The sequence below is a fragment of the Monodelphis domestica genome, chromosome 3 (assembly GCF_027887165.1).
Source record: "Monodelphis domestica isolate mMonDom1 chromosome 3, mMonDom1.pri, whole genome shotgun sequence".
NCBI classification, from domain to species: domain Eukaryota; kingdom Metazoa; phylum Chordata; class Mammalia; order Didelphimorphia; family Didelphidae; genus Monodelphis; species Monodelphis domestica.
In genome coordinates this window covers 30,785,889-30,811,582 of record NC_077229.1, presented here as the reverse complement: position 1 = coordinate 30,811,582, position 25,694 = coordinate 30,785,889, and the positions used below count along the sequence as shown (strand labels likewise).

The window sequence follows — 25,694 nt, the reverse complement described above, 5'->3', positions numbered from 1 at the left end:
GACACAAGTAATACCCAATGAAATTTCGAGTCAGCTGTGGAAAGGGTTGGTGGAGGGGAGGGAGGGAAATAAAGTGATTATCGCAACTAAATAAATAAATAAAATTAAGTCTTGTCTGAAAAATAAAATAAAATAAAATATCACTTCATCAGAACCTGGTTCTTATTTCAGAAAGAGCTGAAAAGACTTACTTGAACTGATGCAGAGTGAAATAAGCAGAACCAGGAGAACATTGTACACAGTAACAGCAATATTGTGGGATGATCAAATGGGACAGACTTAGCTATTGTCTGCAGTACAGTGATCCAGGACAATTCTGAGGGTCTGAGGACAAAGAATGCTATTGGTCTCCAAAGAAAGAACTGTGGGAGTCAGAATGCAGAAGGAAGCAGACAATTTTTCACTGATTTATTTGGGTTTATGATTTGGGTTTTGGGTTTATAAGATTACTCTCTTGCATAAATGAACAATATGGAAATGTTACACATGATAATACATGTATAACCCAGTTTGAATCATCTGCCAGCACTGGGAGAGGAAAAGGAAAAGAGAGAGGGAGGTAAGTTCAATCACATAACTTGGGGAAAAACTTGTGTGTGGAAATTTGTTATTACATCTAATCAGTAAAAAAATGTAAAATAAAAAAAAAAAGCTTCTTTGCTGTGTGACCCTGGGCAAGTCATTCAACCTCATTTGCCTAGCTGTCTTAGAGTTTTTACTAGGTCAAGAAAGGAGGTTTAAAAAAATATCCACATAAGTTTTTGAGGGCAGAGGTGATCGCTTTGTACCTCTAGCACTTAGCATACAGTAGATAGCTTAATATGTGCTTTTAAAAATTCATTCATGAGGGCAGTTAGGTGGCAATGGATAGAGAGCTGGACTTGGAGTCAAGAAGACCTGAGTTCAAATTCATCCTCAGCCACTTATTAGCTGTGTGACTCTGGGCATGTCATTTAATCCTGTTTACCTAAAAAAAATCTGTCATCAGAAAGATGGTACTGTAGGGGGGCAGCTGGGTGGCTCAGTGAATTGAGAGTCTGGTCTAGAGTTGGGAGGTCCTGGGTTCAAATGTGGCTTCAGACACTTCCTAGCTGGGTGACCCTGGGTAAGTCACTTAACCCCATTTCCTAGTTCTTGCTGCTTTTCTGCTTTGGAACTAATACACAGGATTGATTCTAAAATGGAAGGGAAGGGTTTAAAAAATATTCATTCATTCACTCACTCACTCCTTCATTCAGTTCTTCAGTCTATCCTCTTCCAAAATGCCAGACTGAGAGCCCTACAGCACAGATCTGACTGCAAACACAACCAACCTTAATCTATCTCTGGAGGCTGACTGCACCTACAGCCCTCAGCTCTAGTGTCTCATCAAACCGGTCTGTTTACCTTCCCCTTATCTGACATTCCACCTCCTCCCTCTGCACAGGGTGGCCCCCAAGCTTGGAATACTCTCCCTCTTTCTTTCTGCCTTTGGAAAATCCTAATGAATGAAAATTAAATGAAGACTGAGACAGCCCAGGTATTAGTGTCTTCCCTAATCACTGTGTATTTTTTTTGAAAGGGGCTATATTTACACTATTTATCAGCGTATTGTACCCCCCTCCCTGAGTTAAATGTAAACTTACAGGAGGACAAAGACTGTTTCACTTCCAATTTTATATCCCTAAGAATTAGCACAGTGGCTGATATGTGATAAATTCTAAATAAACACTGTAAGAGGTGCAGGTAGGTGGCTCAGTGGTTTGAGAGCCAGGGCTGGAGACAAGAGGTCCTGGTTTCAAATAAAAATTCTTAGCTGTGTGAGCCTGGGCAAGTCACTCATCCCTAGGTGCTAGCCCTTGCCACTCTTCTGCCTTGGACATTAGTATCAATTCTAAGACAGGAGGTAAAGGTTTTTAAATAAATAAAAATAAATAATAAAATAAAATAAGAACACTTCAATAAAATAACCATTCAGAGCTCCAGAGGGGAAGTTAGGTGGCCATTGGATAGAGCAGCAGGGTGAGTCAGGAAAAACTGGGTTCAAACTATTAGCTGTGTGACCCAGACAAGTCTGGTTTCAGTTTCCTCATCTGTAAAATGAGTTGGATAAAGAAATGGCAAACAGCTCTAACATCTTTGCAAAGAAGATCCCAAAGGCTTCACAAAGAGTCAAGCAGGACTAAATAAGAACAACCAAAACTCCAGAGGACCCATGATGAAATGTTACAGGAGGCAACTGGGTGTCTCAGTGGATTGAGAGTCAGACCTAGGTTCAAATCTGGTTTCAGACTCTTCCTAACTGTGTGACCCTGGGCAAGTCTCTTCATCCCCACTGCCTAGCCCTTATCACTCTTCTGCCTTGGAACCAATAACCAGTATTGATTCTAAGATGGAAGGTAAGGGGTTTAAAAAAAAGTTACAGACTTTGCAAGCAGAATGAGATTTATTTTTCTAGATTCAGCCAATGTGAGAACTTGTTTTGTTCAGTTACAAGGTATTTTCTTTTCTTCCCTTTTAACAGAGGGGGAGATAGAAAAGATTTTTGCTCATCAAAATTTTTAAATGAAAAAATGTGGATTGATTGTATGTGGATTGATTCTTTCATCAACAGTGAGATGTCTTTGTCCTGATCTGCCCTTGCAGGCAGTTCCAAAGCTGCTATCTTAAGTCAGAACAAAGGTGAGATCAATGGGAGGATAAGAATCCAAGACAATTCTCCATTTTGCCTTTGGACTCCAATCTCCCCCCCATACCTGAAACACTACTTTTTCCTACTCTTCCTCTCATTAAGGTCACCTATCTTCTATTTTCTGTGCATAGATCTCCTACGTGCTTATAGAAATATAACTAAGTATAATAATCTTCAGACGAGACAGAATGGAAACTTGTTGAGGTCAGGAATTATTTCATGTATTGTCTTTGTAACTGGTGCTGACTGACTGATTCTAGGGGTTTCCCTCTTTGTTAAACGAGACAAAGGAGAAAGGAAGGAAGGACTTCACAACCCCCACCCGCCTCTCGCTTTTAAACGAGATTTGATTCTGCCAGTTTTGCTGTTCTCTTAGGAAACACAAGCACAAGCAGGGCCACAGAGAGGCCCCAGAGACTCTGCGACTGCTCCCAGCTTGGTATTCAATTCAAAAGCCCAGATACTATGTCTGTTTCCTCCCCTGTGAAATTGAAAGGATGGGGCACCGCGATTTCCGGCATTGGGAAAAAGAAAGAGCAAATTAAGTTTTTAATCGTTGGGAGGGGCGAATATTGACGTTTGCATTGGAAAACTTCCAGGCTGGCTCCTATACGGTTAAAGAAAGGTGCTCCGAGTCTCTTGGTGTTAAGTGCAAGGTCATTCAGGTAAACAGTATTTCTTAATAACTTTCTAACAACGCTTTCCTGATCTCCTTCCGCTGAATCACGCGGCTTTATTCCTTCTACCTTTAGCCCATCCCTTTAATATAAACGACAAAAGAAAGTTCCAGCAGGGGGCAGTAGAATCTACAGAAACATTTCGGGGAACCACAATGACACTTAAGAAAAGGTAAAAAAGGATTTTTAAAGAACAACTTTCTGTTACATGCAGAGAAATAGTTTTAGAAATAGGAAAAATAGAGTTAAGAGTAGAGTTACAATTCGCTTTTCTTATACGAGAATAAATCAGTCTCCGTAGAGACTGTCAAAAATTGCCAATGCCGACTATATTTCAAGTCGTCATGGCGGGGTATTGGGAAAAGTTTTCAATTAGCAATAATCGCGCCTCGGATAAACCTCATTGGCTACGATACTGCCACTGCGCAAAGCTAACGATCACCGGGCTGGGCTCCACTCCCCCACGGCCAATGACCATCTTTACAGAGAGGGTAAGAAGCGGCCTGCTACCGAGTGGCTCCTGTTATCCCTTTTTCGGGTCCAGCCGAACTTTGGGGCTACACAATCAGAGACTCTCTGATCACTAGCACATGAATATTTGAAAAATATAAATTCATACGAAACCGGGCAAACGGCGCCGAGGATTCTGGGGATTCCTATGCAAATGAGGGTGACGCCATAGACCTGCCCGCGCAGTTTTGGTTTAGGTTTCTCTAGGGCTGGGAGTTTCAGCGTTGAGTTAGTTCGGGAGAAGAAAGTAAGTGAACTGCAGATTGCAGAAAGATAAGAGGACGTTTAGGAGTGATTGGAGAAAGGAGGAGATTAAGTTGCAACCTTTTTAAAATAGAATTCAAGGGACAAAGAGCATGTGGGGAAGCCTGCCCACGGTAGAGAGCAGAGTGGGGCTGGGTAATGATAAGCAACACTGCAGCTTCTTTCCGCCCTCCCTGGCTCCGAAAGAAATTTGCTTTCACCTGGACTCAGCGATCAATGCTTTCCCCCATTTCCACAGCGCCTCAGAATTCCTAAAAAGGAAGCGAAGCAGCTTTATTCCTTCCCATCCCACCCAAAACGACTCGGAGATTTTGCAAGGCGCTCAGAATTCGTCCTAGCGTGTTTGCAAAGAATGCATTCATTCACAGGATCCCAACTTGGCTTGGAAGGAAGTGACTTGCAGGTTTTAACTGAAAAGCAGTCCTTCCTAAGGGTCTTTTAGGAATATAGTTATCAAGGAATGAGGGTACATCAATGTATGACAATGCACAAAGACAGAGACTACTACTAGTTATCAAAGGGTTTGTGGAAACCAAGAGGAAAAAAAGACAACTAAAAATCAGTTCTTTCTCTCTCGTCCCAATTTTTAGATTTCCACGAACCACGTGTCTGTAAGCTTGAAACTAACAAGCTTTCTCTCGTGGTTGGGGGAAATGCAAAAGCAAACTCTGTAGAGCTAGATGCAAATTGGATTAACTTACTTTTTAACTTGGAAATCAGTCTCCGTAGAGACTGTCAAAAATTGCCAATGCCGACTATATTTCAAGTCGTCACGGCGGGGTATTGGGAAAAGTTTTCAATTAGCAATAATCGCGCCTCGGTTAGACCTCATTGGCTACGATACTGCCACTGCGCAAAGCTGAAGATGGTCGTCTCGAACCCAAGGCCCACTAAAAGGTCGATAGCTGTCCCGTGTAGGCTGACTTTATTCTTTGGAACATGCACCCCTAAATTAACTATTTTGTCCCCAAATGCACCCAACCGCTTTCGTTTGCATTGAAAGTTGAAGGCTGCACTTAACATAGGCACTATTTTAAGTTCGTTTTAAACTCTGAAAGTGAAGCAAAGCCTTCTGGGGGTGGGATCATGCTAATCATGTCCTCTGAGAGCAGGCACTCGGGGAAATGGGCCCATTGGAAGCTTATTGGCTGTTGTGGAAGAGGGGGCAGAAGCAGGGAGCTTTGGTCGGACCCTGCGGTGGGGTCTGTCAGAGTTCTACCCCATGCTCTTGGGTCTTGGTTCCAGAGCTGAAGGGGACCTTAGAGAGGTCATTGAGCTCAACCTTTCCTTTTACAGATGAGGAAACTGAGGCCTGGGGAGGTTTAGGTGACACAGAGAGAAGACTTGAGAGCTAGAATTGGAACCCAGGTCTCTTGAGTCCAAGTCCACTAGTATTCTTTAAAAAAATAATAATAATTTAAAATTTAAACAAATTTAAAATAAAAATTAAATATAAAAAATAAAAATTTAAAAACAATAGAGTACCGACTCTAAGGCAGAAGAGCAATAAGGACTAGAGTCCGCTGGGATTCTTACCATTACACAGTTAGGACAATTTTGGACTTTTAAGAATTGAAAACTGCCTTCAACTTTTGGACTGCTCCGTAGAATGCTGCTGTCTAGTCCTTTTAATCGTTTTTGGCGCTAGAAGCAGTAACGTGGTAGACGGGATGCCAGGTTCAGAGTTTGTCTCAGAACCTTGATGGCCACGTGACTCTGGGCGGGGTCTCGGGCTCCTCGACTAAAAAATAGAGCTAATATGTTGCACTTCTATATCTTACCTCCTACGACTGTTTGGAGACTGATGAAGTAAGGTTTGCCTAGAAAAACCTCAAAGACAACCTTAGTTTCAGCGATCTGTAAATAGGGACAGTAGTAATATTTATTTTACATGGTTAAAGTGAGGGAAGTGCTTTTTATAGACCTGAAAGAAGCCCTGTAACAATGTAAACAGAGACAATTATAACGACTCTACGGACTTCCCAGGGTTTGGAAGATCGTAGCCTCAGTTTCCTCATATGTAAAATGGAGACTACAAGAGATCTCCCTATTTCCAAGGGTTTGAAGGATCAGAACCTGTTTCCTCATCTGCAAAAGGAGAGCTTGCCCTACCTACTTCATAGGTTTGTGACGCTTGAAAGAACCCTCAGAGATAGATGCTATATTATTACCTTTCTTTTCCAGATGGGGAAATTGAGGCAGGCAGAGGTGAAAATGATTTGGCCAGGGTCATACACCTGATAAGTATCTGATTCTAGGTTTGAATTCTGGACTTCCTAACTCTAGCCTCAACACTGCTTGCTGTTGCTCCACACCCAATAAACTCTGATCGCTAGGCTTGCCCTAAAGAACAGCTATTTCTCCATCTATAATAAAGCATAGCATAATATAATACTATGTGGCGATGAGATATAAGAAAACATATGATGTAATGTAATATATAATGTATAATACAATATAACATAATGTACTACACAAATACAATATAGCATAATACAATGTAATGTACTATACAATATGTGATAGAATATAGAATATATTTAATGAAATGCAATATAATATAGAATATTTTAATACAGTATAATATATAGTAGTATAATACAATATAACAATCTAAAACACTATAATGTAATAGGATGTAATATAATATTTGTTATTATATATTATGATATATAATAATGTATTTGATACAGTATAATATATCATGATATAACATAATACAATGTAATATACACTATTGTATGTTATAATGTAATATATAATGTTTTAATACAGCATAATGTATAGTAGTATAATACAATAAAACAATCCAATAGATTATGATATAATATGACGTAATGTAACATAGAATGTATTTTAATACAGTATAATATCTAATGTAGTATAATACAATATTACAATATAATATAATAAAATAAAATGTAATATAATGCTATACACTACAGTAGGTTATAATGTAATATATAATGTTTTAATATAGCATAATGTATAGTAGTATAATTCAGTGTAACAATCTAAAACACTATAATGTAATAGGATGTAATATAACTGATGTATTTGATACAGTATAATATATAATGTAGAATAATATATTACAATATAACATAATGTAATATAATGTAATATACTATACATTAGTGACATGATGTAATATGTTTTTTTTTAGATATATTTTATTTGATCATTTCCAAGCATTATTCGTTAAAGACATAGATCATTTTCTTTTCCTCCCCCCACCCCCCATAGCCGACGTGTAAATCCACTGGGCATTACATGTTTTCTTGATTTGAACCCATTGCTTTGTTGATGATATTTGCATTAGAGTGTTCATTTAGAGTCTCTCCTCTGTCATGTCCCCTCAACCACTGTATTCAGGCAGTTGCTTTTCCTCGGTGTTTCCACTCCCATAGTTTATCCTTTGCTTATGAATAGTGTTTTTTTCTCCTGGATCCCTTTAAATTGTTCAGGGACATTACACCGCCATTAATGGAGACGTCCATTACGTTCGATTATACCACAGTGTATTAGTCTCTGTGTACAATGTTCTCCTGGTTCTGCTCCTCTCGCTCTGCATCACTTCCTGGAGGTTGTTCCAGTCTCCATGGAACTCCTCCACTTTATTATTCCTTTTAGCACAATAGTATTCCATCACCAACATATACCACAGTTTGTTCAGCCATTCCCCAATTGATGGGCATCCCCTCGTTTTCCAGTTTTTGGCCACCACAAAGAGTGCAGCTATGAATATTTTTGTACAAGTCTTTTTGTCCATTATCTCTTTGGGGTACAGACCCCAGCAGTGCTATGGCTGGATCAAAGGGTAGATATTCTTTTGTCGCCCTTTGGGCATAGTTCCAAATTGCCCTCCAGAATGGTTGGATCAGTTCACAACTCCACCAGCAATGAATTAATGTCCCTACTTTGCCACATCCCCTCCAGCATTCATTACTTTCCTTTGCTGTCATGTTAGCCAATCTGCTAGGTGTGAGGTGATACCTCAGAGTTGTTTTGATTTGCATCTCTCTGATTATAAGAGATTTAGAACACTTCTTCATGTGCTTGTTAACAGTTTTGATTTCTTTATCTGAGAACTGCCTATCCATGTCCCTTGCCCATTTATCAATTGGAGAATGGCTTGATTTTTTGTACAATTGATTTAGCTCTTTATAAATATGAGTAATTAAACCTTTGTCAGAGGTTTGTAATATGTTTTAATACAGCATAATGTATAGTAGTGTATACAATGTAACAATCCAATAGATTATGACATATGATGTAACATATATTCTAATACAGTATAATACATAATGTAGTATAATATGATATAACAATATAATCTAATACAGTATAATACAATATAAAATTATATACTATATAATATAATGTAACATAATATATGTTTTAATACAGCATATCAACATATAATCAGCTAATACGTTATAACAGAATATAACAATATAATATAGAATATATTTAATACAGCATATTATATAATATAGTAAAATATAATATACTATAATGTAATATAGTGTGATGTTTGAATACCATAGCATAATATAATACACTATAATACAATATGATATAATACAGTGTATTGTAATGTGATAAAATATAACACGATAATATAATATACTATCATATAATTCAATAGAATATGATAAAGTGTGGTATGATACAATATAACTTGCACCACCTAGGATTGTGAGGAAATGCCTTTGTGCCCTCTAACATGCTACACGCAAGCTCCGTGGTGTATTGTGATGTGGGACGTCAGTGCGAAGAGCCTCCGAGTCAAACACAAAAGAAACCCCCAAAGCGTGGAGGAGACGCTGCCGCTCCTTTATAAACTGAACCCAAACCCTAGAAGCATGACCCTGACAGAGGCGGGACAGGCCTGCACTCTTGAAGTATGGAGGGCTTTTGCCCGTTGGTTTCTGGGAGTTGTAGTTTTCCTCCCCCCATGCTTCCGTGGGTGACTACAAGTCCCAGGAGGAGGAGGTGGTGACCCGTCAGCCCTTGACTGTGTGGTTCCTGGAGCCGCTATGCCCAGGGGCAGTGAAAGGTGAGTGTGGCCGCGGTACGGCGTTTGCAAGTGTTGCTCACCTGAACTCTGCCCGATTTCTCGTAAGCCGGAAAGGCTCGGGCTTTGGCCCTGGGGAGGACCTGCATGTGCTGCTGCCGCCTCTCCCTCAGACCCCGGGAACAGAAAGTTGGGGGCTCTGTTCTGAAGTCGGAGCCGCTGGGGGGCTCTGAGCCTGGGAGGCGGAGGTCTGCCCACACTTGCTGCCTCAGTTTACCCAGGCTCCGTCTCATTTGTCTGTGGTTGTTCTCCTGTTGTCTTCCCTTTTAGATGGGACATTCCTGGAAGACAGGACTGCCTTTTACCTTTCTTTTATCCCTAAGAGCTTAGAGCCCCGGAGGGGCTTAATAAATGCTAGCTGCCTTTAGCAACATGTTCAGAGGAACATGATTTTAGAGCCAGAAGGATGATCTGCTCCAAGGCTCTCAGTTTATGGATGAAGAAATGTAGGCTTAGAGGGGAAATGACTGGTCCGAGGTCACATTAGGAATAAGCAGACAGGATCAGGATCAAACCTAGACCCCCGATTAAAAATTCTGCACTATTTCTAGGGGGGAAAAGGCTACCTGCAAAACATATGGCATGAGTGAGAGGAATTGTCCATCCGCTCTTTGGTCTAGAATTCCTAGAAAGTTACAAAGGTTAGAAAAAGTCCCTACAGTGAGAAAACAAGCTGAGGAAAATGAGTGCTGCTTCCTTTTTGTTGCTGTGGTTTTATCTTTCTTCTTGGCCCCCTACCCACTTCTGTTAGCACAGTGCTGGGCACATAGGAGGCAGATGCCACTCAATATTGGCCACATAGAGAAAAGGGGAAAGGGGCAGTCTTAAAATAACCGGAGGACTTTCTACAGAGACCTATGACATCTCTCTTATGTCAGACTTCGAAGTTAGCCCTGGGATGAAGCCTTCCAAGCTCATTTGCCAGATGAGAAAACTGAGGCAAGCAGAGTTAAGTGACTTGCCCATGACTACTGTCTGGAGGTCAGATTTGAACTCAGGAAGGTGAGACTTTCTGATTCCAAGCCAGGTATTCCAACCACCGTCCTACTTAGCTGTTCTCTAATAGTGAGATCACGGAGAATGCTGCAAATTCTTTTTTTAAAAAGAATTTTGTTGATATTTTCTCAACATCTCAACATCCTCTTGCATCCCTCCTTTACTCCTTCCAAATAGCTCTCCCTTATAATAAACAAATTTAAAGGAGGAAGAAAAGGGGGGGAAAGCAGCAAACATGATTAATATAGGGAAATCCATTTTTTTTACATAAAATTTTATTGTTTTTTTGTTCTTAACATAGACTAAATATCCCTCTTTTCTCCCTTTCGCCTTCTCAGAGAGCCATCCCTTATTATGAGTAATTCTATAAAAAAGAAGAAAAAGAGGGGGAAAATACAAATACCATTTTATACTCTAGGCCTGGCTCTCAATCCACTGAGTCACCCAGCTGCCCCCCTATATATCTTTTTAATTTTCTTTCCAAGCAAATAGTTGAATATATTTTAACTTTTCCTTATGTTTCTCTCCATTCTTTTCTTCTTTTTTCCCTGCATTGTAAGCTCCTTTGTAGCATCCCAAGCAAAACCCCACACTCCTTAAAGGTAGAGACTGTCTTTTAAATTTATTTTTAAAACCCTTATCTTTTGTTATAATCTTAATACTAGGTTATCTGTTTCAAGGCAGAAGAGCTGAAGTCGAGGTAGGTGCAGGAGTTAAGTGACTTGCCCAGGGTCATACAGATAGGAAATGAACCCAGAACTGTGAGCCTGGCACTCTTATGCACTGAGCCAACCTAACTGTCTCAAGGGACTTTTTTTTTGCCTTTTTGTATCCTCAGAGAGAGATTAGCACAGCTCCTAATTCATCTTTTCATTGATTCTTACTCAATACTTTATTTTTTCAAATTTATTATTTATTTATTTTTAGGATTCTTTTTTTTTAACCTTTATTTTCCATCTTAAAATCAATACTGTGTATCTGTTCCAAGGCAGATGAGTGTAAGGGCTAGGCAGTGGGGGTGAGGTGACTTGTCCAGGGTCACACAGCTAGGAAGTGTCTGAGGCCAGAGTGGAACCTGGGACCTCCTGTCTCTAGGCTTGGCTCTCCATCCATGGAGCCACCCAGCTGCCCCCTTTAGCACTCATTTTTAAACAAATTTTGAGTTCCAATTCTCTCCCTTCTACCCTTCTCCCATCTGGTTTATTGATGGGTTGATTTTAATATCTCATCAGACAGCCCTGGGCAATATTGATTTTACCCTCCTAAACCTACCTATAGTGGGGGGATTTAGGCAAATCATTTGTATTTCAAAAATTTTTTGTCTTCATTCTTTCTCCTTCCCCAGGATGAGAATGAGCCCTCGGTGTATCTTCCTGCCCCAATTCCTCCACCCCCGGGGCTCCCACACAGCAGCCACAGTAGCAGCAGCAGCAGCGGGCACCTTTGTACCACCTTGTCCTCCTCCGGACCCCGAGAAAGTCAAGGAGTTACAGCGATTCATCTCCCTTTCCAAGAGACTCTTGGTAATGACCGGAGCTGGTATCTCCACTGAGTCTGGGATCCCAGATTACAGATCAGAGAAGGTGGGGCTCTACGCCCGGACAGACCGGCGCCCCATCCAACATGTGGATTTTGTCCGGAGTGCTAAAACCCGCCAGCGCTACTGGGCAAGAAATTTTGTTGGGTGGCCTCAGTTCTCCTCTCACCAGCCCAACGCAGCCCATTTGGCCTTGAGCAGCTGGGAGAGACTTGGGAAACTCTATTGGTTGGTGACCCAAAACGTGGATGCCTTGCACACCAAGGCGGGGAATCAGCGTCTCACTGAACTCCATGGATGCATGCACAGGTGAGGGGGCCATGGCTGTGAGGACCACTCATGGGAGTCAACTTGGGATCACTTATTTTTGTTTGGATTGCTCTCTCCCTGCCTCTCAATTTCATTCATTCTAAACATTTGGCACTGAAAAGGAGACCTAGAGTGCTAGCTAGATGGGGCATACGGGTCCATTGAGGGTTTTTTTCCCCTGAAAACAAGTTGGAAACCATTAGGATGACTGGAAAAGAAAGTGGAGGTGCTAAAAACTTGGGTGAATGAGTTCTTTCCAGCGTTTTGGGCTGGAACTAAAAGGAAGTCAAAGGGACTTTGCTCTAGAGCCCTACCTTGGGTAGAGAAGGCAGTTTTCCTTTCCTTTCCTTTCCTTTCCTTTCCTTTCCTTTCCTTTCCTTTCCTTTCCTTTCCTTTCCTTTCCTTTCCTTTCCTTTCCTTTCCTTTCCTTTCCTTTCCTTTCCTTTCCTTTCCTTTCCTTTCCTTTCCCCTTCCCCTTCCCCTTCCCCTTCCCCTTCCCCTTCCCCTTCCCCTTCCCCTTTCCTTTCCTCATTCTCTCCCTCCCTCCCTTTCTCCCTTTCTCCCTCCTTCCCTCCTTCCTTCCTTCCTTCCTTCCTTCCTTCCTTCCTTCCTTCCTTCCTTCCTTCCTTCCTTCCTCCCTCCCTCCCTCCCTCCCTCCCTCCCTTCCTTCCTTCCTTCCTTCCTTCCTTCCTTCCTTCCTTCCTTCCCTCCCTTCCTCGCTTCCTCCTTCTTCCCTTGCTTCCTTCCTTGCTTCCTTCCTTCCTTCCTTCCTTCCTTCCTTCCTTCCTTCCTTCCTTCCTTCCTTCCTTCCTTCCTTCCTTCCTTCCTTCCTTCCTTCCTTCCTTCCTTCCTTCCTTCCTTCCTTCCTTCCTTCCTCCCTCCCTCCCTCCCTCCCTCTCATCTTCAGGCCTCAGTCCACAGAGCCGGCTGGCTGCTCCCCACATTTCTTTTCTAGTCCTTGGCTTGGGGTCCTCCCTCAGACTTACCCCCCCCCCAGCATCCCACTGCTGTGGTCCTCCTGTACCCTAACCTCACAGAGCTAGAAGCCGCCCCTTCTCCCAAGAACAGTAGTAAAACTCTCCTGGGTCACCATGGAACCGAGTTGCCCAAGGGCACCACTGCAGCTTGTCTAATGAGCTTCCTATAGTCGCATCCCCAAGTTTGCTCTTCTGTCTACATTCAGGGTCCTCTGTTTGCACTGTGGAGAACAGACTCCCCGAGAGGCATTACAGGACCGTTTTGAAGCCCTGAACGCCACCTGGAGAGCCCAGGCCCACGGGGTGGCTCCCGATGGGGACGTTTTCCTGACGGACGACCAGGTCCAGAGCTTCCAGGTGCCACGGTGTGCTACGTGCGGAGGCTCTCTGAAGCCCGACGTCGTCTTCTTTGGGGACACGGTGGACCACAGCAAGGTGGACTTCGTGCACACGCGAGTGAAGGAAGCTGACGCCCTGCTGGTGGTCGGATCTTCCATGCAGGTACCGGGGGCTCCCCAGGCTGCCCTCCGGACGGGGAAGCTCCGTCGGCTTTCACTGAAGGGAGATCCGGCTCGGCACTTTTCAGGATGGAGCTGCGTGACGTGATGGTCAGCTTCCCCTCTGCGTCTTCTCTCTCACGCAGGTCTACTCCGGCTACAAGTTTATTCTTGCGGCTCACGAGAAGAAGCTCCCCATTGCCATACTGAACATCGGGCCCACCAGGTCCGACCGACTGGCCTGCTTGAAGTTGGATTTCCGGTGTGCAGAGTTCCTGCCTTTGGTAGCCCCACAGTGACCGGGCTCTGGGCTCCCGCCCCCAAGGAGGAACTTTGGGGGACCCGAACCGCTGCTCAAGGTAAGACCTTATCGGGTGGTAACATTTGTATGATGCAGTGGAAGTGCTTGTCGGCTCCCGGAGGGAAAGAACATGAATGCTGCCAACGTGAAAAAATATTTTTGAAAACTAAAAATTTTAAATGCAAAAACATCATTTTTGGTGATTTCAAATCTGGCTTTGGACACTTACTGGCTGTATGACCCTCGGCAGGTTGTCTAACTCTGTTTGGAGATGGGAATGACAAACCACCCCAGTATCTTTGCCAAGAAAACCTCAACTGGCGTCAACGAAGAGTTGACCAGTCAACAAGCAAGACCCTAATCACTTGGCTTCTAGAGTCAGTGAAAAGTGGTTTCTAATCTCAGCTCTGCCCCTTATCAATTAATTAATTTTTAAACATTACCTTCCATCTTAGAATCAGTACTGTGTATTGGTTCTAAGATAGAAGAGTGATAAGGGCTAGGCAAAGGGGGTCAAGCGACTTGACCAGGGTCACATAGCTGGGAAGTGGCTGAGGCCAGATTTTTATTTTTATTATTTTTGTTTTTTTAGGCAATGAGGGTCAAGTGACTTGCCCAGGGTCACACAGCTAGGAAGTGTCTGAGGCCAGATTTGAACCTAGGACCTTCTGTCTCTAGGCCCAGTTCTCCATCCACTGAGCCACCTACCTGTCCCCTGGCTCTAACCCCTTCTTTTTTCTTTTTTTTAAAGTGTATTTATTTAATTAGTTAATTTAGAATATTTTTTTCCATAGTACATGAATCCTATTCTTTCCCTCCTCTTCTCCCACACCCTCCCATAGCTATTGTGGCTCTGCCGCTTATTAATGGCCAATGTGAGGCTTCTGCTCTGAGTTTTCTCATCATTTAGGAGATAGAATCATTGACTTCTGAGGTCCCTTGTAACTTTATGATCTATGATCTCTTGATTTTTATTTTATTTTTGTTTTTCTCTATATTTTTATTTCATGAAATATTTCTTAATTACATGTTAAAAAATTTAACTTTTTTTTTAAGATTTAAAAAATCTTAACCTTTAGTCTTAGAATTAATACTGCTTTAGTGGTTCCAAGGCATAAGAGTGGTAAAGGCTGTGCAAAGGGGGTTAAATGACTTGCTCAGAGTCACACAGCTGGGAAGTGTCTGCCATTAATGTTCTTTATCCAAAGGTGGATAACATTTTACTTTATGAGTAGTTGCGGATTATTGTATTGATCAGAACTAAGTCTTTCACAGCTGATCCTCATTATAATGTAGGACCTCCCAACTCTAGATCTGATGCCTAATCCACTGAGCCACCTAGCTGCCCCCCAAGATTAGGGTTTTTTTTAACCCTTCCCTTCCATCTTGGAATCAATACTGTGTATTGGCTCCATGACAGAAGAGTGTTAAGAGCCAGGCAATGGGGGTTCAATGACTTGTCCAGGGTCCCTACAGCTAGGGAGTTTCTGAAGTCAGATTGGAACCCAGGACCTCCCATTTCTGCATCTGGCTCTCCATCCTCTGAGCCGTCTAGCGGCCCCCAATACCAGATTGTTTTAGTGACTACAGTACTGCTGGTACTGCTAGACCCCAAGACATTTATTCACTAAGTCAGAGACAGGCTTCAATCTACAATGGTGAAGGGAATTGAAGTTCCAAGGATGAGGAATGACAAAATCTTTTGAATAGTCCCATGTTGAGACCTGAGGATTAGTTCTGGGTTCTCCTAAGCCCTTCAGCCATACTTCCCAATTTAAATTTAATAAATTTTTTTCACATATACTAGATCTTTTAGGTCACAGGGATAAGAGACTTTTTCTATGTAACGTACATATCTCTATTTGAGTGACTTAAACTCCTCTGAATTTAGGAATAACGGGCTAATATTCAGTGGCTCCTAAGGACCTTCTAGATCTAAACATGGGACCCTGTGACCCTATCCACATGTGCTAGCTCACTCTGGCATTGTTTCTTCTTTTTTCAGAGTGTACTGCTGTGACCTCCCCACCATGTTGCCCTGCTCTTCCCAGCCCTTCAGCAAAATGGCAGATGGTGTTTCTGTCAGCAGAGGGCACCAAATCACCACCTCCATCCATCCATCCATCCATCTCAGCATCCTGCTTCAGATCTTGGGGGCTTCACATCTGATTGTGATGCTGCTATATTCTCTGCCAGAGCCTTGGGAACTCCATCTTGTTTGGGATATCGGGCCCCAAAAGAACATCTCTGCAATTCCCTCCTTCCTTCCTTCCTTCCTTCCTTCCTTCCTTCCTTCCTTCCTTCCTTCCTTCCTTCCTTCCTTCCTTCCTTCCTTCCTTCCTTCCTTCCTTCCTTCCTTCCTTCCTTCCTTCCTTCCCTCCCTCCCTTCCTTCCTTCCTCCCTCCTTTCCTTCCCTCCCTCCCTTCCTCCCTCCCTCCCTCCCTCCCTTCCTTCTTCCCTCCCTCCCTCCCTCCCTTCCTTCTTCCCTCCCTCCCTTCCTTCTTCCCTCCCTCCCTCCCTCCTTTCCTTCCTTCCTTCCTTCCTTCCTTCCTTCCTTCCTTCCTTCCTTCCTTCCTTCCTTCCTTCCTTCCTTCCTTCCTTCCTTCCTTCCTTCCTTCCTTCCCTCCCTCCCTCCCTTCCTTCCTCCCTCCCTCCTTTCCTTCCTTTCTTCTTCCCTCCCTCCCTCCCTCCCTCCCTTCCTTCCTTCTTCCCTCCCTCCCTCCCTTCCTTCCTTCTTCCCTCCCTCCCTCCCTCCTTTCCTTCCTTCCTTCCTTCCTTCCTTCCTTCCTTCCTTCCTTCCTTCCTTCCTTCCTTCCTTCCTTCCTTCCTTCCTCCTCCCTTCCTTCCTTCCTTCCTTCCTTCCTTCCTTCCTTCCTTCCTTGCTTCCTTCCCTCCCTCCCTCTTCCTTCCTTCCTTCCTTCCTTCGTTTGTTCTTCCTTCCTTCCTTCCTTCCTTCCTTCCTTCCTTCCTTCCTTCCTTCCTTCCTTCCTTCCTTCCTTCCTTCCTTCCTTCCTTCCTTCCTTCCTTCCTTCCTTCCTTCCTTCCTTCCTTCCTTCCTTCCTTCCTTCCTAATTTCTTTTCTAATCCTTTTCATTCTAACCTTTTCATTCTGTGTGTTGTATCCTGGCAGCCCCAGTGCATCGAACAGAATGGTCTCCATGGGGATTTGGGTAACAGTCCTGCTGCCCTTTGAGGAAAGGGGAGAACAAAACAGTAATTTTGTTTTATAACCTCAAATGAGTTCTCAGTTCTCTTTTAACTGTACTCTTTCAATCTATCAAGAAACATTTCATAAATATCTTTAAGAAAGCAAATGAAAATATTTCCTAGTGATTTAAATAAATTTGTATTGAACAATAAGGGAAGATTCTTTTTTCTCCTGCATCCCAGGTGCAGGGTTCATAAGGAATTGTGTTCTATTTTGGTCATTAACAAGAAGTGGAGAGTTTGTGGTGGAACCAATTCTCAGGAGATTTCTGTTGAGTCTTAGCAACCGGCTCAAAACACCTGCCTTAAAGCCCAAACTTAGAGGGGGAGAAACAGTGAAATTCCAGTCGTTCACTAATATTTGCGGTTTCTCCTAAAAAAGTCGTGTGACTTGTTTGGTGATGGCCAAAGCCAGAGAATCAGCAGGTGAAGCCCAGATTTTCCAAACAATGGAATCAGTAAAGAGAAAGGAATGAAAGAATCAAAGCCCTCTAAGTGGAAGTCTTCTGTTCAAAATGAGGCCAGGCAACATGAGTACCTGGGAAACAAACGAACCTTTGCTGAGATGGCCAGAATTTCAGAAACATCCTGAACCTTTGCACCCTAACAGTTGAATAAATACACGTATTCTATGGGCACCGGTTGAGTAACTCTGAGAGTACCCCCATGTGAAGTGTGCTTGCGCAGCCAGGCTGAATCTGGACAAGGAAAAGGAATGTTGAACCTGGAATGATTATGCAATGAGTCCACAATGGCAAAACAATTAGAATCTAGGACTCCGGAGTCTCGCCACGGTTCTTGTTAAAGAGAAAAGAAAACTTGCTTCTATTCTATTTCTTTATCTGCAGAATATTATTATTCTTTCTAATAATTTATCTTAAATCTAGCTTCTATTTCTGATGTCTGGAAGAAAGAGATAGCGATTTAACTGGCCAAGAGGGATCCACCTTGGGCTGGTAAAAAGGTGAATCAAGTGTAGGGCTGCTCAGAAAACACCGTTGCCAGGGAGACAAGGCAGGCTTAGCACCTTTGAGGACTGGCCTTTTGCCCTCACAAAAAATCTTGAGAACCTTAGGTATGTTGGCTCTGTGGCATGTTTCATCCTGAAATGAAATTTGTCTTTTGTCTTTCTTTTCCTGAATTTGTAAGGCTGTCTTTGGATACTTCTAGCACCTTCATTTCATAATGCACTGAGATGGAATTTAAAAGAAATAAATCTATTTCTTAATCAACCAAAATCCAGCTTTTCTTTCCACCTCTCCCCTTCACCATTGAGAAGGAAAGGGGAAAAAAAGGCCTGTTACTAATATGTGTTGATTGTTGTTCAGCTATTTTTCATCTGTGTCAGACTCTCCATGACCCTGTTTCAAGTTTTCTTGCATAGATACTGGAGTAGTTTGGCATTTCTTTCTCCAGTTCATTTTACAAATGAGGCAACTGAGGCTTGACAGGGTTAAATGACTGGCCCAGGATCATAAGCTATTAAGTATCTGAGAATGAATTTGAACTTGGGTCTATCTGACTCTAGGCTCTATCAGCTTTGCCCCCAGTTGAGTAAAGGAAAAAGCAAACCTTCCCAGATTGACCAGGTCCCTCTCCAAAAGTCTCAGTCTGCACTCTGAGTCACTCTGAGTCCATGTGGAGGTGGAGAGCACAGAATGACAGAATTCTTTTGAAAGAATCTTCTAGGAGTCCTTTAGCCAACAAACATTGATTAAATACCTACCATGTGCCAGGCACTGTGTTAAATGTTGGGGAAGCAGGGACAGGGAATATAGTAGCTGATGAGAGCACCCCTTACCCCTGACAAGTGGGACAGTTTGAAAAAATTTCCCAAATAAAAAGAGAAGACCAAAAAGGATCCCTCTGGATGACCACAGTGTGGAGTGACTTTTCTATGTATTTCCTCTATCCGTGGAGCCCCTGAAACTTTCTTTGGTTCACCTGGATGACTATCTGCTCCTTTTGCCAACTATTCTCCCTCCCCCAACTAGATAGCAGATAGCCGTATACAAGGAAGATCTAGTACAATGCTCAGAATGACTGTAACCAACCACAAACTCAAATTCCCTCTTGTGTGTTACTGGTCACCTTTTAGCAGCTTCAAAAACTCAAAGGGAGCTGTGTGACCTTGGGCAAGTCACTTAAACTTCATTGCCTAGCCCTTACCACTTTTCTGCCTTGGAGCCAATACAGTATTGAGTCCAAGATGGAAGGTAAGTGTTTAAAAGGACATTCATTCATTCACTTCTTCATTCAGTTCTCCAATCTATCCTCTTCCAGAGGGCCAAGTTTGGAAATGAGAGGTCTTGGGTTCAAATATGATCTCAGATCATAGCTATGTAGCCATGGGCAAGTCACTTAACCCCTTTTGCCTAATTCTTGCCCTTCTGACCTAGATCTGTTACTATAACAGAAAGTAAGGATTAAAAAATAAAATAAAACCATGTATTAGGGCATAAAAACATTGCAAATAAGTGCAAAAGAGCAGAAATGATAAATGCAACCTTCTCAGATCACAATGCAATGAAAATAATAATTAGTAAGGGTACATGGAGAGGTAAATCAAAAATTAATTGGAAATTAAACAATACATTTCTCCAAAACTGGTTAGTTAAAGAACAAATCGTAGAAACAATAACTTCATTGAAGAAAACAACAATGGTGAGACATCCTTTCAAAACCTATGGGATGCAGCCAAAGCAGTACTCAGGGGGAAATGTATATCCTTGAGTTCATATATAAACAAATTAAGAAGGGCAGAGGTCAATGAATTGGGCATGCAAATTAAAAAACTAGAAAGCGAACAAATTAAAAATCCTCAGATGAAGACTAAATTAGAGATCCAAAAAATCGAAGGAGAAATTAATAAAATTGAAAGTCAAAGAACTATTGTACTTTGAAAAAACAAATAAAATAGACAAAGTACTAGTTAGTCTAATTAAAAAAAGGAAAGAAAAAAACAAATTGACAGTATCCAAGATGAAAAGGGAGACCTCACCTCAAATGAAGAGGAAATTAAGGCAATCATTAAAAACTATTATGCCCAATTATATGGCAAAAAATATGGCAATCTAAGTGATATGGATGAATACTTACAAAAATATAATAAATTACCTAAACAATCCCATATCAGAAAAAGAAATTGAACAAGCCATCAAAGAACTCCCTAAGAAAAAAATCCCCAGGTCCAGATGGATTCACAAATGAATTCTACCAAACATTCAAAGAACAATTAATCCTAATATTCTACAAACTATTGGACAGAATAAGCCAAGAAGAGTTCTACCAAATTCCTTTTATGACACAAATATGGTACTGATTCCAAAGCCAGGCAGGTCAAAAACAGAGAAAGAAAACTATAGACCAATCTCCCTAATGAATATAGATGCAAAAATCTTAAATAGGATACTAGCAAAAAGACTCCAGCAAGTGATCACGAGGGTTATTCACTATGACCAGGTAGGATTCATACTAGGAATGCAAGGATGGTTCAATATTAGGAAAACCATCCACATAATTGACCATATTAACAAGCAAACCAACAAAAATTACATGGTTATCTCAATAGATGCAGAAAAAGCCTTTGACAAAATACAACACCCATTCCTATTGAAAGCACTAGAAAGTATAGGAATAGAAGGGCCTTTCCTAAAAATAATAAAGAGTATATATCTAAAACCATCAGCAAACATCATCTGCAATGGGAATAAACTCAAAGCCTTCCCAATAAGATCAGGAGTAAAACAAGGATGCCCATTATCACCTCTATTATTTAACATTGTACTAGAAACACTAGCAGTAGCAATTAGAGAAGAAAAAGAAATTGGTCTTAAAATTGGCAATGAGGAGACCAAGCTATCACTCTTTTCAGATGACATGATGGTCTACTTAAAGAATCCCAGAGAATCAACCAAAAAGCTAGTCGAAACAATCAACAATTTTAGCAAAGTTTCAGAATACAAAATAAACCCACATAAGTCATCAGCATTTCTATATATTTCCAATCCATCTCAGCCGCAATAATTAGAAAGAGAAATTCCATTTAAAATCAACCTAGACAAAATAAAATACTTAGGAATCTATCTGCTGATATAGTATATAGTGGTAGTCTCTCAGTGACCGAGAATGACTATATATTGTATCTGCTGATACAAACACAGGAACTATATGAACACGACTACAAAACACTCTCCACACAATTAAAACTAGATCTAAACAATTGGAAAAACATTCACGGGTAGGACGAGCTAACATAATAAAAATGACAATCCTACCCAAATTAATTTACTTATTTAGTGCCATACCCATCGAACTACCAAAAAACTTTTTTACTGAATTAAAAAAAAATAACAAAGTTCATTTGGAAAAACAAAAGATCAAGGATATCCAGGGAAATCATGAATAAAAATGCAAAGGAAGGAGGACTTGCAGTCCCAGATCTCAAACTATACTATAAAGCAGTGGTTATCAAAACAATTTGGTACTGGCTAAGAGACAGAAAAGAAGATCAGTGGAATAGACTTGGGGTAAGTGACCTCAGCAAGACAGTCTATGATAAACCCAAAGATCCCAGTTTTTGGGACCAAAACCCACTTTTTTTAAACATTATTTTATTTGGTCATTTTCATACATTATTAATCGGAAACTGAGATCATTTTCTTTTCCTCCCCCTCCTCCCGCCACCTTTAGCCAACGTGGGATTCCACTGGGTATCACATGTGTCCTTGTTCCGAACCCATTTCCTTGTTGGTATTTGCATTAGGGTGCTCATTTAGCATCTCTCCTCAATCATATCCCCTCCACCCCTATAGTCAAACAGTTGCTTTTCCTTGGTGTTTTTACTCCCACAGTTTGTCCTCTGCTTGAGGATAGTTTTTTTTTTCTCATAGATCCCTGCAGATTGTTCAGGGACATTGTATTGCCATTAATGGAGAAGTCCATTACCTTTGATTGTACCACAGTGTTTCAGTCTCTGTGTACAATGTTCTCCTGGTTCTGCTCCTTTCACTCTGCATCACTTCCTGGAGGTTGTTCCAGTCTCCATGGAATTCCACCACTTTATTATTCCTTTTAGCACAATAGTATTCCATCACCAACATATACCACAATTTGTTCAGCCATTCCCCAATTGAGGGCATCCCCTCATTTACCAATTTTTTTGCCACCACAAAGAACACAGCTATGAATATTCTTGTATAATTCTTTTTCCTTATTATCTCTTTGGGGTCAAAACCCACTTTTTGATAAAAACTGCTGGGAAAATTGGAAGACAGTATGGGAGATTCGGTTTGGATCAACATCTCACATCCTACACCAAGATAAACTCAGAATGGGTGAATGACCTGAATATAAAGAAGGAAACTATAAGCAAATTAGGCGAACACAGAACAGTATGCTTGTCAGATCTATGGGAAAGGAAAGACTTTAAAACCAAGCAAGAGCTAGGAAAAAAACCACAAAATGTAAAATCAATAATTTTGATTACATCAAATTAAAAAGTTTTTGTACAAACAAAACTAATGCATCCAAAATTAGAAGGGAAACAACAAATTGGGAAACAATCTTCACTACAAAAACCTCTGACAAAGGTGTAATTACTCAAATTTATAAACAGCTAAACCAGTTGTACAAAAAATCAAGCCATTCTCCAATTGAAAAATGGGCAAGGAACATGAATAGGCAATTTTCAGTTAAAGAAATCAAAACTATTAATAAACACATGAAGAAGTGTTCTAAATCTCTTATAATCAGAGAAATGCAAATCAGAACAACTCTGAGGTATCACCTCACACCTAGCAGATTGGCTAACATGACAGCAAAGGAAAGTAATGAATGCTGGAGGGGATGTGGCAAAGTAGGGACATTAATTCATTGCTGGTGGAGTTGTGAATTGATCCAACCATTCTGGAGGGGAATTTGGAACTATGCCCAAAAGACAATAAAAGAGTGTCTGTCCTTTGATCCAGTCATAGCACTGCTGGGTTTGTGCCTCAAAGAGATAATAAGGAAAATTACTTGTACAAGAATATTCATAGCTGTGCTCTTTGTGGCGGCAAAAAATTGGAAAATGAGGGGATGCCCTTCAATTGGGGAATGACTGAACACATTGTGGTATCTGTTGGTGATGGAATACTATTGTGCTCAAAAGAATAATAAAGTGGAGGAATTCCATGTGAACTGGAACAACCTCCAGGAAGTGATGCAGAGTGAAAGGAGCAGAACCAGGAAAACATTGTACACAGAGACTGATACATTGTGGTACAATCGAAGGTGATGGACTTCTCCATTAGTGACAATGCAATGAATGACCCTGAACAACTTGGAGGAACCTACGAGAAAAGCCACTATCTACATCCAGAGGAAACACTGTGGGAGTAAAAACACCGAAGAAAAACAATTGTTTGAATACATGGGTTGAAGGGATGTGGCTGGGGGTGTAGACTCTAAATGAACATCCTAGTGCAAACAACATGGAAATAGGTCCTGATCAAGGACACAAGTAATATCCAGTGAAATTGTGTTGGTTGTGGGAAGAGTGGGTGGAGGGGAAGGAGGAAATAATGTGATTATTGTAACCAAGGAATAATGTTCTAAATTGACTAAATAAACTTATTCAAATGGGGAAAAAAATAACAGTATGTGCCAATCATATAAGTGGCTGGCTTAGGATCACACAGACTTGTAAGTTTTTGAGGCAGGATTCAAACATATTTTTCTGACTGCAAGTTGAGCACATAACATGTACAAAAATTACAGGGTAGCTTGAAGAGGGGCACTAGACAACAAGGGGGATCTAAAAGGGCTTCATGCAAGAAGAGGCTCCTGTGACCTATTCCTGCAGAAAATGTCTGAAGTCAGATTTGAACTCAGGAAGATGAATCTTCTAACTCTAGGACTGGCACACTGGGCACTATGTTGCCACCCAGATGCCCAACCTCAGCACACAGTAGGCACTAAATAAATGCTTGTGGTGGTTGTTTACTGAATCAACTGATTTAAGTAGGTTGGGAGTGAAGCTCCTCTTTGTACCAGTCCAGCTCATTCTGAGAGCAATTATTTTGATGCCCCCAAAGCCTACTCTTTGACCCACTGGTATCACCCCTAGGTCTATATCACAAAGACATCCAAGAGAAAATAAAGGGATCCATATGTGCAAATCCATTTATAGCACTTCTTTTCATAGTAGCAAAAGTGGAAGCTAAGGGGTTACTCATTTCCTGAGGAATATAGGAAATGATTAAATGGGCAGACAGCTTCAGAGAAAACTAGAAAGACCTGTATGAAGTGATGGAGAGTGAACTGAGCACAAGTGGGAAAATTATTTATATGACACTCATTTTTTTTAAACCCTTATTCTTCATAACCCTGGGCAAGTCACTTAACCTCCATTGCTTAACCTTTACCACTCTTCTCCTTGGAATCAATATACAGTATTGATTCTAAAAGGAGTTTTTAAAAACAAACCTTATTTTCTGTTTTACTAACAACTTGAAAGCAGAAGAGCTAGGCAAGCAGTGTTGTAACTTGCCCAGAATCACACTTCTAGGAAGTGTCTGAGGTCAAATTTGACCCCAGGACTTCCCATCTCTAGGCCTAGCTCTCTTATCTACTGAACCACTTTGCTGCCCCTATGATACTAATTCTTATTCAGGATTTAAGTTTTAAAAAATTAATTTTTTATCACTTGTTTTAGAATTAATACCCAGTATTGATTCCAAGGCAGAAGAACAGTAAGTGATTTGCCAAAGGGTACACAATTAGGAAGTGTCTGAGGACAGATGGGAAGGCAGGCACTCCCTAACTCCAGGCCTGGTGCTCTAAACATCAAGTCACCTAGCTGCACTTGGCAGTTTGCCTCAGACACTTCCTAGTTATATGACCCTGGGCAAAGTCACTTAACTCTGCCAACTTCTGCCTAATAGTTGGTACTAAAACAGAAGGTAAGGATAAGAGAGAGGAAGAATGAAATAAAAGAAGGAAGGAAGGAAGGAAGGAAGGAAGGAAGGAAGGAAGGAAGGAAGGAAGGAAGGAAGGAAGGAAGGAAGGAAGGAAGGAAGGAAGGAAGGAAGGAAGGAAGGAGAAAGAAAGAGGGGGGGAGGGAGGGAGGAAGGAAGGAAGGAAGGAAGAAAGAAAGAGAGAGAGGGAGGAAGGAAGAAAGGAAGGAAAGGAAGAAGCTGCGCATCTAACAGGTGATTAATGGACTCAAGATGCAGAACAGAACAAGATATATATTTTTTGGATATGGCCAATATGAGATTTAGTTTTGATAGACTTTTTTTGTAGTAGTGGTAATGGTTCAATAGAAATGTGAAGAAGGGAAAATTAATGCCACTCAAGTGAGAAAAGAAAAAAGAAAGAAATATAAGCTTGTAGGGGATAGGGGTGGGTTTGTTTTTTTCTTTGCATTCCCAGCCTGATGCCTGGAAAGTGAACAAGCTTTTACTCTTCCCCTCCCCCCCCCCATTAAAACTAATTTAATAATGGACGTTTTTAAACAAATACTTTATTAATCACCTATTACTACATGCCAGGAGCTGGATATACAAAGAAAATCCTAATCAAGGTCCCTGCCCTCAAGGAGCTCACAGTCTAATAGAGAAGGCCCCAAAATAATAACTAGCATTTATGAAGCACTCTAACGTTTCCCTCTATTGGGAACCTTGAG

The 25,694-nt window shown here is 41.4% G+C and overlaps 1 protein-coding gene and 2 non-coding genes across 4 annotated transcripts; 1 reads left to right on the top strand and 2 right to left on the bottom strand.

Annotated features, from left to right (window-relative positions):
* Positions 1 to 3,640: 3,640 nt before the first annotated feature.
* On the bottom strand, positions 3,641 to 3,781 carry LOC130458687 (U4 spliceosomal RNA). Its single transcript, XR_008918083.1, has one exon. It is a non-coding gene; the product is annotated as a U4 spliceosomal RNA (small nuclear RNA).
* Positions 3,782 to 4,842: 1,061 nt separating this feature from the next.
* LOC130458688 (U4 spliceosomal RNA) lies at positions 4,843 to 4,983 on the bottom strand. Its single transcript, XR_008918084.1, has one exon. It is a non-coding gene; the product is annotated as a U4 spliceosomal RNA (small nuclear RNA).
* A 3,902-nt stretch (positions 4,984 to 8,885) lies between these two features.
* On the top strand, positions 8,886 to 17,179 carry SIRT4 (sirtuin 4). Of its 2 annotated transcripts, none has more exons than XM_056821648.1 (5): positions 8,886 to 9,184; positions 11,544 to 12,044; positions 13,228 to 13,522; positions 13,665 to 13,877; positions 15,825 to 17,179. In XM_056821648.1, the coding sequence occupies exons 1-4, from the start codon at positions 9,165 to 9,167 to the stop codon at positions 13,815 to 13,817; spliced, it is 969 nt and encodes a 322-aa protein (XP_056677626.1). In that variant the 5' UTR covers positions 8,886 to 9,164; the 3' UTR covers positions 13,818 to 13,877; positions 15,825 to 17,179. The 2 variants fall into 2 exon arrangements, with proteins under 2 accessions (XP_056677626.1, XP_056677625.1); XM_056821647.1 differs by lacking the exon at positions 8,886 to 9,184 and adding an exon at positions 9,932 to 10,204 and having other exon boundaries at positions 15,825 to 16,186.
* Positions 17,180 to 25,694: the final 8,515 nt, after the last annotated feature.